The sequence below is a fragment of the Chamaea fasciata genome, unplaced genomic scaffold (assembly GCF_029207755.1).
Source record: "Chamaea fasciata isolate MVZ Bird 193981 ecotype frontalis unplaced genomic scaffold, bChaFas1.0.hap1 SCAF_7, whole genome shotgun sequence".
Taxonomy (NCBI): domain Eukaryota; kingdom Metazoa; phylum Chordata; class Aves; order Passeriformes; family Sylviidae; genus Chamaea; species Chamaea fasciata.
This window is the reverse complement of record NW_027094092.1, coordinates 26849937-26867487: the sequence shown is the minus strand read 5'-3', so window position 1 is coordinate 26867487 and position 17551 is coordinate 26849937. Positions and strand designations below refer to the sequence as shown.

At 40.4% G+C, this 17551-nt stretch overlaps 1 protein-coding gene across 2 annotated transcripts in view; it reads left to right on the top strand.

Annotated features, from left to right (window-relative positions):
* Positions 1–2203: 2203 nt before the first annotated feature.
* UBR1 (ubiquitin protein ligase E3 component n-recognin 1) overlaps positions 2204–17551 on the top strand; it is a 60259-nt gene continuing 44911 nt past the window's right edge. For both annotated transcript variants that reach the window (XM_066188129.1, XM_066188128.1), the window contains exons 1-3: positions 2204–2276; positions 13835–14091; positions 16177–16255. In XM_066188129.1, coding sequence (XP_066044226.1) covers positions 2274–2276; positions 13835–14091; positions 16177–16255 — 339 coding nt within the window. In that variant the 5' untranslated portion in view covers positions 2204–2273. The remainder of the gene's footprint in view (positions 2277–13834; positions 14092–16176; positions 16256–17551) is intronic.

The window sequence follows — 17551 nt, the reverse complement described above, 5'->3', positions numbered from 1 at the left end:
CTCACATAATTTGTCATAGGACAAAGGTTTAATTTTTAGCATTGATAATGATTAGCATTGACAAAGAAAATAATTTTTCAGATCACTTAGACTGCATTAATATGCTCTTTTGGAGGACTTCATGTATGTTTGCTTTGCTTTTTTTTTTCAACTGCCTTTCATCATGCTTGCTTGCTCTTTCCGCCCAAAAAACACCCTGAAGAATTGTTTCTAAATAAACATCAATCAGCAATCCTGGTAATCTTCAGGAGTAATCTTGAAAACTGGGGCTTGCTCACTTTCTTCCTGAAGCTCTACCATTTAATTTTAGCTCTAGCAAGGCTGTCAAGCATTTTGTCTGTATTAAAATGATCTGAATTCCTGTTGAGTTCTTCTTTCCTCTATTACTGTAGTATCCATGGAGATCTTGGTGTTTCGTACCATTTCTGCCTGGGCAGTGGTGCCAACTTGTTTTTTAAGAGGTTAGCTGACACTTTCTTTGCTGTCTCTCAGCGCTTGGGGGCTCCAATTTACATTATCATAACTTCTGAAAGTCCCACAGTAAAGCAAACCCACACTGACAGTTAGCTGAAAGGCGTGGCCAGGCAATCTGCTTGCCTTGCAGCACGGCGGGCTGCAGGCAGCCCTCTTGCCCCTGGACTGGATTTGTTGCTGTCCTGGAATTCTGCCTTGCTTCTCTTGCTCGACTACATTGGAAGCTGGATTATACAATTAATTGCTAGTGTTGATGCCAAAACAGGTGGAGGACTCCAGTAATTACAGTCCAAACTTGCTGGTTGTGCAAACAACACTCCTGGTTAGCGGTCGGCCGTGCTATTGAAAAGGATCGGGTAGAGATCAGCAATATGGACAGACAGAAGGAGATGAAATTGTTAAGTTTTATGGCAAAATTCACTTTGTGTTTTTTACACCTCATCCCAAAACCTGTCTCAGTGATGGTGATTTTAAATGACAGATTTCAATAATATAAACAAGTCTGCAGGGCTTCTTAATATGAAGATGACTAGTAGCTACAGCAGAGGAATTACATTCGGATGTTCTGAAGATCTAAGAGGAGAACTTTGAGAGTACCTGTGGCTGGGTGCAATACAAAAAAAATTAACTGCATATACCTGAAAAGGTCACCTGTAATTTTTATCCCATCCATACTGATAACTGAAGAATGTGGAAAAGCTGCTTGGAGGCTTGAAACTGGAAGACTGCAGTGGGAAGAGGCAGTGTTCTCAATATCCGAGATATCAGGCATTTGATATGGACCCCAAGATCCAATGCTATGGCTATTTGCTTATTTCCTCAGTCTTAGGAAGGCACAAACACAGGGAATTGTGCAACTGAACTGCAACGATCTGGAAAACTTCCAGCAATGTGTAAGTCGTGTAGGTCGTGTCTGTCGCATATCAATCAAGATCCTCAATGCCCTAATCTGCCAAATCTGCCGAGTACCCAGAACAGTTATGAGATGGTATTGGAAGGAGGTGTGGAGGAAAAAATTTAATCTTGGAGACAGGCATTTGCCTAAAGCTACTGCTGCCTCCTACACCAAGTTAATAAAATTTTGTCTTTGCTTAGCCCACATGGGAGCCACACGGAAGAGGTGTGACTTTGCACCTGTGCAGATGGAATTACATGTGCTATTATCTTGCTAGCAATAGGACGAGGGGATGACATAGTCCCCTGCACCACGGGAGGTTTAGATTTGACATTACGAAGAATTTCTTCCCAGAAAGGGGGATTAAACACTGGAAAGGGCTGTCCAGGGAAGTGGAGTCACTGACCCTGGGGATGGGTAAAGAAAGACTGGACGCGACACCCAGTGCCATGGGCTAGATGGATGATAATTTGGTGTTCGGTCGTAGCTTGGACTCGATGATCTCAGAGATCTTCTCCGGCCTAACTGATTCTGTGACTCCGTGACTCTAATGCAGGGCGCGAAGTGAACACCCACACGGTACAGTCTGAGTGCCTGCAGAGGAACTCCATCCACGTAACTCAGCACACAGAATCCAGACGAGCCTCGCCCGCCGACCGTGCCGAGAGCGGCCGGGCCGGGCCGGGCCGTGGCGCCGGCGGCGCTGCCGAGGCCCCGCGCGGCGGCTGCGCGCGGGGCGGGCCCTGGGCCGGGGCGCAGCGCCCGGTGACGGCGGCGGCTCCTTCCGGGCCGTGACGGCGCGCCGGCCGCGTCCCTCGCTCTCAAAATGGCGGACGGAGCCGACAGAGGTCCCGCGGCGGGAGCGGCGGGCGGCCGGGCCCCCGCGCAGGCCCCGGAGCGAGCTATGGTGAGGCTGCAGACCGGCGCCGCGCCGCGGTTCCCTTTGCCCGCCCTCGGGGGCAGCCCGTGCCCTGCCCGCGCTGCCGCCCCGCCGAGCGAGGCTGGCTGTCCGCGGCTGCCGAGCGGTGCCGTGGAGGGCCGGGACGCTCCGCTGTGCGCCCGCCGTGGCCGGCACGGGGGCGCCCGCCGGGGCGCGGCCGGGGCGTTGGAGCCGGGGCGGGCGGGCCGGTGCCCCCGTGCCGGCGGCCGGCGGGGCTGCGCACCCGCTCCCGGCGGCCTGCGCTGGCTGCGGCTCCGGGGCTCGCCGCCTGCGCCCCGGAGCGGAGAGCCAGCCCTGCCTTCGGCGCGGCCAGCCGCTGTCAGGGGCCCGCGGTTTGTCTCCGTTCCCCGCAGCATCTCTCAGCCCCTGTCCCGTGTCTTCAGTTGACACTTAATGACGGAATCAAATGAGATCAATCTTTGGAAAGCTTCAGAGACTGTCCTTTAAACGTTGTAGTGTATATGTGCGTCTTTAACCATAGTTCTTTACCTTTCTTAGTTAAAGGTGACTTTACTGTGGAACAAAAAAGGCTGAGTAACAAATTATTGTTTTGCAGAGTGTATGAAGCAGCAGATAGTGTTATTTAGAAAGAACGTAGATGGAAAGAGTTGTTTGTTTAACAGAATTATTGTTTGTTTTTTCGTCCTGCAAAATAGTAGTCTATGGGTTTAACACTTTGTTATCGAACACAATTTGGTGTTGACCCTGCTTAGTGGTGGCATGCAAATGCCTTCTGTGGTTTCCTCCACAACTTCGTGTAGTGATAACTTTATCTAGAGGAGTTTAAAACTCAAAGGCTGACAACTTAAGAAAGGAAGGCAGACCAATGTGTATCAGGAACTTTACATTTTATGTTATGTTTTCTGTAACAGTATGCACACACAGTATAATTTTGAAACTGTTGACTGCCTGTGTTTAAAAGTTGGGTGCTGGCAAGCATGTAGGATATCTACTTCTTACGTGATGCTACACACCACTAATAAAAGTTGTTTACTCATGGAACTAGTCTTGCATGTGTCTGCACTAAGCCAATAACCATTATTCCTTGTACTCTTCTTCGAATTTTAAGTATCTGCAAATTATTAGAAATGACCCTTTAGTCACAGATTTCATTCTTAAATGCCATATATTTCTGTGATTGAAACAGGCCTAAGTGTGGTTCTTTTCCTTTTTTATTTTTTTATTTTTTTATTTTTTTATTTTTTATTTTTTATTTTTTATTTTTTATTTTTTATTTTTTATTTTTTATTTTATTTATTTTTTTTTTTAAGAAACAACCTGATTTTGAACAAGGGAAAATGTGATTTGGTTGCATAGTGTCAAAAATTGCAACCCAAGGCAGGGGATTTCTTAAGCTTGTGAGCTATGCATAAAGTCAGTGGTACTGAGGGTAATAGTGGCCATCAGTAGCAAAGCAATCTAATCAGCCTTTCATTAATTGGGGACATAAGAGGCTGAGGTAGCCCAAGCAATCCATGAAACTGGTAATAGTGGTATTGTGAAAAACTAAGAGTTGTTGAAGAGATCCTCAGCTGCTCAGAGGTGATGCTGGTCCACTAAGTTGTCTTAATTTTTGTGTGGTTTCAGCCAATTGAAAGTGTCTGGACCAGAATTATCGTTCTTCCTAGGAAGGTAGTTGGCCTTCCAGACCATGTTGCCTGCCATACATCCAAGCAAACTGAAGGGATTTTGACGGGGAGTGGGGGGCTGAGGGTATGTTATAAAAAGGGAGAAGAGGAGCCTGGGATGTGTACTTAGGTTGTGTCCGAAGCATTTGTGATGTTAGATAGCAAACCTGGCTATAGTGATGCTAGAGACAGCTTTAATCTGGAAGCAATACATCCAGTTTACTGCTGTCCTAAAGATGGTAGTAAGTAGGTGGAACTAATATATCCTGCCTGACTTGTGCTTTCACTGTGCTCAGCTGTTCTGAAAGTCACTGTGGTGCTAGAATTGGAAAGTTGTGTGGAGCAGAAAGAGCTGGTTAAGTAGGGTGAGCTTTGGCCTCACTGAACTTGTCAAATCTGTCTCAGAGCAGTCAGACAGACTCCTGCTCCTCTGTTCACCTCTGACTTTGGGTGCCATTGGCTGCAGTGCAGCCCCACATCTGGCTGCAAGCCTTCCGGAGTGCTGGATGCATGATGCAGGATTACCTGAATGATTCTGCAGGAGCCAGCCTGGTGCTGGAATGGATGGTGATGACTCAGGTAATAAACTCCTCTGCACCCAGCCCAAGTCAGTGGTGGCTTGTCTCCAGCTCTTCAGGTTGGATGACTGTAGTTCAAGATACTTAACTTGCTGTTTCACTGCATTAGTTGAAGTTGGGTCCTGTCTATGCTTCTGCCTCTCCATAGTGGCTGTACTGCTCCCTGAGCTGCCCTGGAAGAGAGCGGGCTGAATTTAATGCTGATTAGGTAGTAAACCCTGTCTACCAAACTCGAGTTTACTTTCTTTGCTTTCCCAACAGCATCCACAGTTTACTTGGCTGACCGATGGGCAGGATTTGGCTTGTCTGGTAGTTGGCTAGCAGGCATTGCTGGTGGCCTGACAAAAGGCTGCTTTGCAGGCTGGATCCAGCCCTTGGTGGTTGTCCATTTGTATTCTAAACAAATTCCTGTTTGACTCCTGCTTGCTTTTGTGTCTGCTACCTGGAGCAGGGCTTTGGTATTAAGCTATTTCAAGGATTTTAAATTTACACTGAATCTTCGAATTTTCGTGTGTGTGTACCTTCTCAGTAATATTTGTGAAGAAAAGGGTTGGGGTTTTTTTTAAGATTCTTTCTTTTGCCGTCAGTCAGAACTCCTAACAAAAGCTGAGATGTAAGTGGTGTAGTGGTGTACAAGAAGAGAAAAGCTTATATTGCTAGGATATTTCCTTTAAAGACAGGGAAATTCCAATTTTCAGTTTCATAATGTAAAACATGATACAGGCACTTGTGCATTTTAAGGTATTTCTGATCTTTTGTGTCCTTCAGTGCTGTTACAAAATTGAGAAAATGTGTATGAGAAGTCCTGCTACTGTGGATGTGTTGTAATCAAGTAGAAATATGGAGGGGATATTCATATTCATGTGCAGGTTATTTCTTGAAATTAGTGAAATCTGAGTCAGGCATCTTATTTGGAGTTGCAGTGTCTTCTAAACTGAATTGACCTGCTTAGACCAGATGACATGTCCATATAATTTTACTTTGTTAAACTGAATTTGCTTAAAACTTCATTTTAGGTATGCCATCGTATCCATTAGTGTAACTAAGCCCTGAAATGCACATGGTCAAAGCCACTGTATTTAGAACAGTGCAGCATATTGGCGGAACAGTGTTTACTGTACACTTGAGTCAGTGTCCAAGAAATGGAGCTGTGAAAGTTGCAACAGGTAACTGGCCCATGGCCCGGGTCCTGTTTGCATCCCTGTATATTTACTGAAGTGCTTTCACATTGTTTTGGTATCAAGTAGTGCTGTGATTTTTTTTCTTCCCTGTCAGCTTTCATGTTTACTCATACTTATTGGTGATTTTTGTGGCTTTTGTTAGTGCAGGGGTGAACTGATTGTAAAGGTATCTGTTACCTTTGCTTGAGTCCACATGAAGTGTGCCATGTATGGTTGCGGTAGTCCTATTAGAGTATTGCAGTTGTCAGAGGTAGGTGGCTCCAGGAGAAAGTAGTGGATATTCCTGGTAGCATGTAACTGTTTCAGTGGCTCCTAGATGTCTCAACAGTAGAGAAGTTAGGGATAAACAGGTTGGGTTTGGTGTATAAGGGAAAGTGTTTGAGGGATGCTAAGTGTGCGCTAAATGTGGATAAAGTCACCTGAATTCTTCTGCACACTCCTTCACTGCAGCATTAGACTGTATACAATGGATCTTAAAATTGATGATAGTTGGAAAATTAGGTAAGTGTGAATACACAGGAAATTTAAAGAAAATAGCAGTGGTGCTGTTTTCTACCCCCTTGTACCCCCCCATTCTTCCATTAATGAATTACTACTTTGTAAATATTCACTGTAGCTGCGTGTTTTGGAGTGCAGCCTGGTGCTTGCTACGATATTTCATGGATCTCCTGTTCCTTCAAATGTAGGAGACCACAGCATGTATGTTAAGGATCAAAGAAAGAATCAAAGTATTCCCTTTGTTTCTCTAGAAACAAAATAAAAATGATCTGTCAAATGAATAGTCAGAACTTAATATTCAGTTTCAAAGTCTCACAGAATATTACAAGTAACTCTGCAAAGATGATTTTGCTGTTTTTATAGGAAGAATAACTTTTCCCCCAAAATAAGTATTTTGCACATTTTTTTTTTGTTTACTGTGTGATACTAAATTCCTGCTTCATCCAGTGTTAGTTGTATGTTGCTATCTACCAAATGCAGGTTTCACCAAAAAATTTGGAACATGAAAAGGTGATTAGATTGCATGCCTCAAAGACTTGAAAATTAGTTCTAGAATTCCTGACTATTTTGCCTGTTGAACCTACTTAGTAGTAGTGTCCTAATTTTGCAGCATATTTAGGCTGGAGTATCCACTCGGTGGGGAGGTACACTAGAGAGACCTCCAGCATGGCAGAGAGAGCTACAGGCCATGATTTGACTCCAGTTGTCTCCCTGGGCACCAGGTTGCTTTCTTACCACAGCTTACTCCCATGAGCTGCAGCTGTGCTCTTGTGGTTTTGGAGGTGTCTGTGGTTTAAAAGTGACCTGCAGTTTCCGAGAGGTTGAGCAGCTTGGGTCTGTGTGTTGTTTACCCTGAAGAAGATTCTGGTTTTAGCTGTCCAGCAGCTCTACAGGAACAGATGATGCTGGTGGTCACTCGTCCTGCTCTGGTGGTCACTGACTTGCTCTGGTTCAGCTCAGCTGGCAGTTGTTAGTGACTGCTGGAATGGAGGTAGATTGTACTGTCAACAAAGCCTTGGCAGCCTGTGCTGGGTTTGAGTCTCATTTCCAGTGGGCAAACACCTGCATCGTTAGAACATCTTCTGACATGAATTGGCACCCTGCTTTGGTTCAGGGGCCAAAGTTAAATGACTGTAGAGATCAAAAAGTTCTTTTGTGTCTTCAGGTCAAAGTTGATGTTTTGTTAGGACTATGTTAGACAGTCTTGAATGTTACCCATGTTGTGCCAAGGTGGGGGGGGGGGAAACAAACCCAAACTTTTGAAACCTACCTTGCTTCTTTTAGTGTAATTACTGATAACCAGAGCAAGACTGGATACTAAAGTTTGGTAGCATGGTTTGGTTTTTTTAGCCATGTTATATAAAGGAGTTGACTGGTGCATTAGAAAACAGCTGTTTTGTTCTAAACAATCATTTTTCCAGCTCGGATTCTCTACTAAAACATTGTCTCTGCTTTGTTGGAGAATGTGAAACAATATAATTCCTGTTATGAATATCACAAAACAAATAGTGAAAGTTTCCATTTTAACTCCTTGAACTGTGCCCTTCCAGAGATAGAATTTATGCTCCTTAAAAAAAAAAAAAAGTTCAGTTTGATTTTAGGCAGGGAAGAAGAAATATGAAGTCTGTTAATTAATTTCTAGTGTTTATTTTTGAAGCCTCTTCTTTGTGGAATATGTATCATTGAGACTGAAATAGATTGCCTTGTCTTCATGTTGTTTTTACTAAAAATAATGCCCAAGTGTTCTGTACTTTAGCTGGATATTATTTTCAGTGCATTAGAAAACTGGTAGTTTTAAACCAAAATAATAAGGAAAAATGGAACCAAAATTTTGAAAGCAAAACCCTTATATGAAGACGTTAGTTCAAGAATCCTTTGAACTTTCCAAAGAAATTAAGTATTCTGCATACTTATCAAAGAACTTGTGCATATTTATCCTTTCAAAATGTCATTGTTCCTCAGTGAGTTAGACAATATCAGAATAAAAGTTTTCTGAGTTGTTGTCCTGCTAATCTCTGTTAAACTTGTAATGTGTTCTGTGTGTTAAAGTAAAGCTGCCTTTTGCATTTGGTATTTATGTTGAACGGCACCTGCTTGAAATCAGTATGCCCCCAGCATTTTAAATATTTACTTTTAAAATCCTGCTTTTTCTAGCTGCTTTGACAGGCAGGTGGTGTTGTTGTCTTGTGCCTGAGAGATTTTCGCTATGCGTAACAAAGTATTTTACTATTCCTTTTAACTGGAATGCTGGACCAGGTTAGTTCATGCTACTGGAAGTGTCTGTTCCTTCATAATTTGTTGTTTAATGTTCATAAATATTAATATTCCTTTTCACTGATTAGATTAATGTCTGAATCTAAAAATAGTCTTGAAATTTAGGCAATCACTTTTGCACTAAAAGATCAGCTTGTCAATCAGTGCAGTGCTTTTTATGATATTGCTTCGTGCAAGCTGTTAGTGTGGAAAGACTTCAGAATTCCAAGAGAACTGTGCTTAGAAGGTACATCGAAAATTGTCATGGAAGCAAGAGCTACTAAATCGATGTACATAATAAACCTCTGTAGTGATGAAGAAATTCTGTCATAGTGGCGAGAAATCTTGCTTGATGCCTGCTTGGCAGGTGAAAAGTGAATTGAGAGTGTTGTTAACTTCCCCCCTTTTTTCTTGTTCACTTCCTTCTCTCTCATTCCTGTTATTATTTGTAGTATATGTAGAATAGAATATTCTATTACAATATTACTGTATTCTGTAGAATATTTGTAGTATTCATAAATGGAATGTGTTTGTGAAAGACAAAATTGGATATAGATATGTTTGCTATATCAGTGACAGATATTTTGCATATTTAATAGCAGTATTTGTAGGCAAATGTAGTTTCTCAGTCTCTGACATTTTAGCATGATGCTTATTTAAAGGGTTTGGAAAAAGCTACGAACTGTCCTTTTACTTGTAGGATAAATCTGCACGTTTGGTTGAAATCGACATTTGGGAAAATCTCTATATGGTTACACATGGGAAGGAATATTAGTCTGATCCCACAGAGGATATGTTTTATATGCAAGACAAGAAATTGTTTCCTAATGGTTTGCTCTCAAGTGGTATTGTGAAGCAGTACTCCTGTCACAGTATTCTTCTTTAGAGTCAATAACGATGACAAATTATTGCTTTTGTTATACAGCACAAATCAAATGTGGTGGACAAAATGGTTTCTGTGTCTGCTCTTCTGCCAAAACTGCTAACACTTGAGAAACACAGCTTTGCAACTCCTCCTGCCTCCCTTTTTCTTCCTCTTTCATGCAGGTTGAGAATTATGCTCATCTTAAAAAAAGGTGAATGTTACAGGAATGTGTGATTGAACAAGGAAAAGAGATGGGTCTGGAGCAGATTAGAGATATAAAGTATAAAAGCAGAGATAGGAGACAATGTGTATTTTCGACATACGCACTTCACTAGTGTCAGGTTCTTGAGTGTCACCTTTCCCTGGTGTTTCTAATAGCTGTCTGTGAATACCCGACAGCATGGTGTGGATGTTACTCTCCCTCTGCAGGAAAGGTTGTGTGCTGCTGCTGTGAGAACTCCCTTAGCTCATTCTGGTCACTGTTTGTGGGGTTTTATTTCAGGTCCGTGTGTATGTCCACATGGGCCATGTGGTGAAGTGGCTGTTTCTTTGGCAAATTTCAATTAAAAGTGAGAAGATGACCAAGAAACCCATTGAAAGAACTCTACTAAGGTCACTAATACAAATATTTAAAAGCTGAGCAATTTCAGAATTCAGATTTTAGATGAAGCTCCAACTTGCTCCAAATGTGAAGGTGGTTCTTTTTCCTCAAATCAGTAATTTCAAGTTTGTAGTCCAAAAATATTTCCCAGTGGGATAGTGTCAGTTGGTGTAGAGTGTATTCAGCCAGCTTCCTCTGGGCTTTCCTGTGTTAGCTTACAACATGTGGGCCCCTGTGAGTAGGGTGTGAGTACCTGGGGGGCTGTGGAGAACTGACTGATAGTATTACTTTGGTTACATGGTAATGTTTCTTCCTTAATTGTGTTATTTCATGGCTTCTGCCTCTTTCAGTGCTCTATTTGAAATTTACTCTTGAGTGGAATCAAATCTGGAAAATAACTTTTCTCTAGAGCTTACTAGTAGGAGAAGTTAGAAGATAATGGAGATTGACAAAGAAATAAGGTTATTTTTCTTACGGTGCGTTTGAATCACACAATGATTGAGGCACCTCTGCAGGTCATTCTGTTCAAACTCCTTCCTGCAGCACCTGGAACAGGTTTCCCAGGACCATGCCCACCTGACTTTTGAGTATGTCAAAGGATGGAATTTCCACAGCCTCTCAGGGCTGCCTGTGCCAGGCCTGGACAGAAAGCTGCAGTGTGAGCCCCATCTTGACTTGCAACTGTCTTGCACATCAATTTGGCTTTTCTAGATTTCCAGCTCTTCCTGTCAATAAAACCAAAAAGCCCATCAATTTATCAGTTCATATGGTTTTTTATATCTGTGGCAATGGAGCACTTGACAGGTGTGAGCACAGGTAAGGGAGCGAGCGAACAGAGGGAAAGTGGGATTTTGCATACTGTTGAGTTTCAATATGTGGGCACAAGGGGACAAAGCTAGCATTGAAGAGTCAAGGTTAATCTAGGTGTTTTATTTGGCAGATTTTGTATTGCTGGTAGTTTGGTATGTAATTTTATACTTTTGAACATAATACAGTAAAAAGGTTCTGATGAAAGGAATAAATGACTTCTCATAGGAGATACAGAGGGTATGGCATAGGTCTGAAGTTTAGCCCAGTGCAGATTTTTGAAATAAGAAAAATAATGTTCTTGTTTCTCTTGTGAGTATAATGGGTATTTCCTGGCTGATGTACAGCCTGAGCATGTATTCTTGTGTGCTTACCAGAAGGCAGACTGCCTCGTTGAGAAAGTTCTCTTACTTCCCTTGTTCCCTCTCCTTTCCTGCTTCCTGTCCTCTCTTCTTGGGACAACATTGAAATAGAATTAAAAGCTTTGCACAAGAATGCTTGAAATGCGTGTGAGTTTGACTGTGGGAACCCATTTTACACTTCTGGCAGATTTTCAGGGAAGCTTAGCCCTGTGTTTCTTGAAGCTATGATGTGCTCTGGACCGACAAGGCAGAAGCTAAACTTGCACCATCTCTTGGGAACACGGGTTATTAAGATAGTAGGGTACTGGGGTTCTCTCGTGCTCTGCAAACAGAGCGTGCCGAGGGCCCGCATCCCACCCTCCCACATTTAAAAAAAGTAAGTAAGCAAATTGGGAGGGGAATTTGATGAACCCACAATGCAGTACAGGTAAGATAGAAAAAAAAAAAGTTACAGGAGGAAATATGTTTAAGCAGAAACATTAAATATGAAGTTTAATTATGATAAGAATAATTCACTTCCACTCATCTTAAATCAGACGCATAAAAAAATAAACACATGATCAAGTATTTCAATTTTCAGCTATCTCTTACAATTGAATATCTTTCTCAGAGCCATCATCTTTTTTCTCAGTGTCAATATGCAAGTATCTGATAAATTTGGATTTAATTTTTAATTTTTTCTTTTACAATTTAATATCTTTATGCCCCGGATAAGTGTCACTTTAATAAAAATGTTGCTTGGGAGTAAGTTAATTAAAATAAAAAGGCAGCCATTTAATTTGTTTCCTTTTCTTTTTGTTTCTTGGATCTGAATATGTGGAAATAAATACTTACCTGTATATTTGAGTGCATGTATTTATATGTATACGGATTGCATATATATTACATATGTGTGTATGCGACAGCTTTTATGAGCAATACAGTAATTTCAGTGGTGCTTAGTGCTCAGGTGAAATTCTGGAACAAAACCAGATTTATTTGTTAGCATCGGAATGAAAATAACTGGTTCCTTTCACTTCATGAATGGGTCTTCATTTTCAGACAATAATGGATAGGTTTAAATGCTCTGTGATTCAAGAAATCTGGTAAGAATAATCAAGCTACTGCACTTACAAAATAAGAATGTTGTAACGTGATTGTGGACGAATCTGCTGTTCTACTTGACCACATTATCCATGGCTTATCTTTTCCATGAGCTTTTGCAATGCATTTTCACCATGATAAATGAAGTAATGGGCTACGTAAGGGTAATGCTGAGGAAGATTGATGGTCAAGATATAAATAAAGGATTGAGGAATTTTGCTTTTCCTATCAAAAAACTAAATAGTCTACTTCTTTGAGCCTTCTTTCAGTCTGAACCCTTTGGTGGTTGCTTTGCTCGTTCCCTATTTGGTGGCCTGGAAAAAATTCCCTTTAGAGCCATTTATGAAGCTACATAGGTATTATTTTTCTTGTACTCATCTTGAATCTTTTGTGCAGTTTTGGGCACCACAATGTAAGAAGGATACCAAGCTATTAGAGAGCATCCAGAGGAGGGCAGCAAGGATAGTGAAGGGTCTAGAAGGGGGAGCCCTGTGAGGAGTAGCTGAGGTCACTTGGTCTGTTCAGCCAGGAGGGGACTGAGGGGAGACCTCATTGCAGCCTGCAACTTCCTCCTGAGGGGAGAGGGAGGAGCAGGCACTGATCTCTTCTCTGTGGTGACCGCTGGGAAGACCTGAGGGAACAGCATGGAGTTGCATCAGGAGAGATTTGGGTTGGATATTAGGAAAAGGTTTTTCACTCAAAGGGTGGTTGGGCACTGGAGCAGGCTTCCTAGGGAAGTGATTGTGGTTCCAGTCTTGCCAGAGTTCAAGAAGCATTTGGACAATGCTCTTAGGCACATGGTGTGGTTCTTGGGGCTGTCCTGTTTTGGACTTAATGATCCTTGTGAGTCCCTTCCAACTTAGGATATTCCGTGATATTTGAATGTTAACCAAGGTTGTGTTTGAAAGGATGTTGTCTTTAGGAGCCTTGTCTGATTTGCGATGGGGGAAACCAAAAGTTATTTCTAAATAATGGGAATAATATGAAAGAAAGAATATTCGGACTTGAAAGACAGAAATAGGACAATTGGAGAGAACTGTTTGGAGACGTAAAGAAGTTGGAAGTAAAGTTATGGACTAAGAACCTGAAGTCAAGACACAAATATTTTTATTAATTGGCTTACAAAAATGAAATTGCGTTTTAGTCCGGTTTCCCAATGACAATAAGCTTGTATGATCATTTGGTCTTCTTTCTTCCTCAGCAGCTTTGACCTCTGATGACCAGTTCAACAAGGCTTTCAGAAGGTCATTAAGTTGGTACATGTTTTGTCACTATCAGCGAGCAAAGGAATGAATCCCAAACTTTTCCCAGCTGTGGAAATTCTTTCCATTTGTTGGCAGCTGAGCAGACATCAAGCTTTGTGTGTTGGTTGGCCTGTTGGGAAGAGTGTAGCTGAAAATGAATTAGTGCATGGGTTTCTCTACAGTAACATAGCAATTGCCAACTCTTGCCTTCGAGTGTTTTAGTAGAAGACTTCAAAGGAGCAGGGGGTTACCGTGGTGGAAAATAGCAGAGAAATCATTGGAAATCCATGGTTTCTTGGATTTTATTGCTTGAACTGACTTCTGATGTAGGAAAGATGTCTGAATTCACAATAAAAGTGTGTAACCCTATTTTCTTTATGTTTACTTATTTGTTTGTTTATCCATGGGTGTACTTTTTCTTGCAGTGGTGTGATGAAAGGTTCGACTTCCAAGCTACATTTTTACAGTGCTTGGCAAAACATGTGCCAAATATTTACTCAGCTGAAATGGATCCCTTGGTGGAGAAACAAGAAGAAATGGTCCAGGCAGCAATATTATACCCCCTGGAATGTTATTTGTTTGGGGAGGACCCAGATATATTCCTGGAGAAGCTACAACAGAGTGGAACCTCCCAGCTCTGTGGGAAGGTATTCAAAGGAGGGGAGACAACATACTCTTGCAGGTAAGAATGAACGTGTGTTTTCGTCAGTGTTCCCATCTGAGATAATGCAGCAGTGCTTTAATAAAATCAGTTGTGCTGCTAACTAGTCACTGCTTGTGTCATGATATTTCTTTGCTTAACTAATGCTGGCATTTGTTTCCCATTTCAAACCATTTTAGAGAGGAAAATTGCATATGAAAAGAAAGCTCTGGCAGAGAAATAGGGAAGGAAATGAAAAGGTTACTAAAAGTACTGAAAGCTGTTGGTTAAAAGTGTTGGATGATAGGGTATGAATATGGAGTCTGTACCTGAATTGAGTGATACAGTACTCTTTCAAAGTCTGAAACAGAATCCAGCATTTCTGAGCATCGTTGGTCCTTTGCTTTGGCAACGGCTGTGTGACCAATGGTAATTTTTCCACCTTTTTTCTCATCCTGAGGTGTATTAAAAGTGTCAGCTCATTGATTTGATAGAACTAATTTTATTAATTCCTATTAATACAAATACATTAATGAGTATCATAAATAGAAGCATATACATATTTAAAAAGCCAGCGCTTTTTTTGGTGAATGGGAAGATTGCAACTGTTCTGGTAGTTGATGAGCATTAATATGATGCTATTGCCATAGTTTATTCTAATTTTTGGTTTATTTTAAAGGCCTAGAAAATTTAATTAAAAATACTGAAAGAATGTTATTAAGGATGAAAAGCACTATCAGTAAAAAATCCATCCCTTAGAATTTAGGAAGTGTCAAAATGAAAGTTCTCTATAAACTTTGTTTATGAATTGCACTGTCAAGTTTTAATCAATCACATACTCTTCTGCCTTTTCTAGGAATCAGCTAGTGTTGTGTATGAAAGGAGAATGGTCTTTGAAGAAGTCTTGCTGTGTGTACTGGAAAGTGTAGAGTGAGTGGGACAGTTGTATGAAGGAAAAAGTTGGATAAGGCAGTTAAGAGCTTCCAGAACAGGAATAATTCTCTTCTCACCTCTCCAGAGTTCATGTATGGTAGCAGGCAAAAAGACAAAGCTAAATATCTCAGAGTTGGTCTCTTTCTTATTTTTCTGAGTTCCAGTCTTGCAAAAATGTAGTAATATTTATACAAGATACTGTACTTACTACTGCAACTGAAGCTTAGATATCTCTTTGCTTTAGGCTTTTAAATGCAAAAAATAAAAGCTACTCTGAAGTTCTAAAATCTGAGTGTCTTGAATTGGGTAATCAAATCTAGCAGGCACTTCTGCCTTCTTTTTTCTTTGATTCATCTTTCAGTAGATTTATGGTAATAAATGAATGTTACTGAAGTATTATTGTAATGATAATTATAATCCGAAGGTTTGGAAGGAAGTTACTTCTGTAATCAGAATTACCATGATATTTTAGTGGTAGAAGAGGCTTGAACTAAATGTTGAACAATGGCATAAAGAAAAAAATCTGATATGTTGTCATTTAGCACCTGTCATCCACGTTTTGCCTAGAATAAAACAGCATTTAAAGAAAAAAAGTGACTGTGTTTTAAGGAAAGAGCCAATATAGAAAAGTATGTGCGCGAAACAAAGGATAAATGGAATTAGATTGCCCATGGGTGTAATTCCATATTTTTCAGGTATTTAAGTGCATGAGTGAACCTGTACAAGTTACATTTCAAAGTATATATTCCTAGCTCATTTAGAAAGGAATTCTTTTCAGATTTTAACTTCTGTTTTTAAAGTTAGAAACATAACCTAGTAGAAGTGTAGCAAAAGTTTGATCAGCAAACTGACCACTGACTGATTTTGGAAGCAATAATAAAGGTTAATTCAGAGTTCTCACTGGTTTTCCCAGCTGCTTATACTTAGCAAAACCAGAAAAAGTTTTGCTAGGCAAGTTTTGACAGTGGAAATGGGGCATTTTTTTGGACAGAATTTGATACAACAGATTTGAGTACATGGTTCAAACTTAACAGGACTGGTCACTCCATGTCACAGAAAGATGATGAATGGTTTTATAATTTGAATCTGTTGTTAATCTCAATTTTTCTTTTTTACAGAGCAACATATTCTTTTATGCATGAAAATTTCAGGTGTTTGTTTTAGAAAGTTTTCCACTTACCATTTTTGTTGCAGAGACTGTGCTGTTGATCCAACTTGTGTGCTCTGTATTGACTGCTTCCAGAATAGCATTCACAAAAACCACCGGTACAAGGTAAGAAAAATGCATTTAAGAAATGGTACTTGTAGCTTTAGAGAAGTTCTTTTGAGGCTATAATAAACTGCATATAAACCATTAGTGATTTTATTATTAAAAAAACAAATTCTGGGTTTTATGAATTACTTAATCTCTCTTTTGTGTTTGTAGCTATGTAAAGCTGCTTCTAAGAACAGCAACTTGCTAATTGAAGGAACGAAAGAGAAAGGAGTGTTTATTAATGCATACAGTGTTATTCTCTTTGGCAATTTCATGGAAGTGTAGGTCAGAGCAAAGAGCCGTGACTGAAAATGACAGTTGTGTCCTAAGTCCCAGTCAATTCTTTTGGGATATAAGGAAGGTGTAAACCCAGGGAAAACAGACAGTAATGATTAGAGAGCACTTTGGAACCGCAGCTGGGCTGAGGAGCTGTTGTTGTTTCCCTGTTTTTCAGTAAATTCTTCAGGCAGAACATGAGCTAGGGAAGTAGGTAGTCAGATGGGAGCAGATTTGTAGCATTTTTATCTAAAGAATACAGGATGTGCACTTTATAGATTCATAGAATAATTTATGTTGGAAGAGACCTAAGGAGGTCACCTAGTCCAGCCTCCTGCTTGAAGCCCGTCTAATTAGATCAGGTTATTTTAAAATGTTTCAGGTAAATAACAGATTTTTGAATGTCTTTTTATTGGGTCAGAGTTATTTTAGAATTATATCAAGATTGGAGGGAATTATTTCAAGATTGGAGGAAGCTAAGGATAATTGTTTTTGCCTGAGTTTTGTCTGAATTTTTGCCAAAATGGAGGGTTAGAATTTGTACTCTTCTGAAAGTGCAATGCAAAGTTGAAGTTATAAAAATGTATTTAGATGCTGATCATGTAATCTTTCCTTTGGTTAGAAGTAAAGACACTACTAAATGTCTAATATGCACATTTTTAAAAATGTTATTATCTAACTTGGTGAAGTAATTTTAAAGAAGGCATTAAACAGATTTGCTATAATTTTGTGAATAAACCCAGAAATATTTTGCCATTTATGAAAAACTAAGCAGTCACAGGCTTTCTCACTTACTTTCAAGTTAAATTTATTTAAGACTCGCATACCTTTCTGTAGCAACAACTCTTATTTCCTTCTTTATTTTCTGCTCAAAAAATTTATCTTTTAGCCCCCTTCTCCTCTGGTAAGTTTCTTTTTATCTAAAAAAAGAAAAACTTATGGTAAGTCACTGCATTGCTTATGCAGTGACTCTTCTATTTTTAAGTAGTTGTTTATACTTGTGTTTGATTTAAATAATGCACATTGCTACTTTCCTCT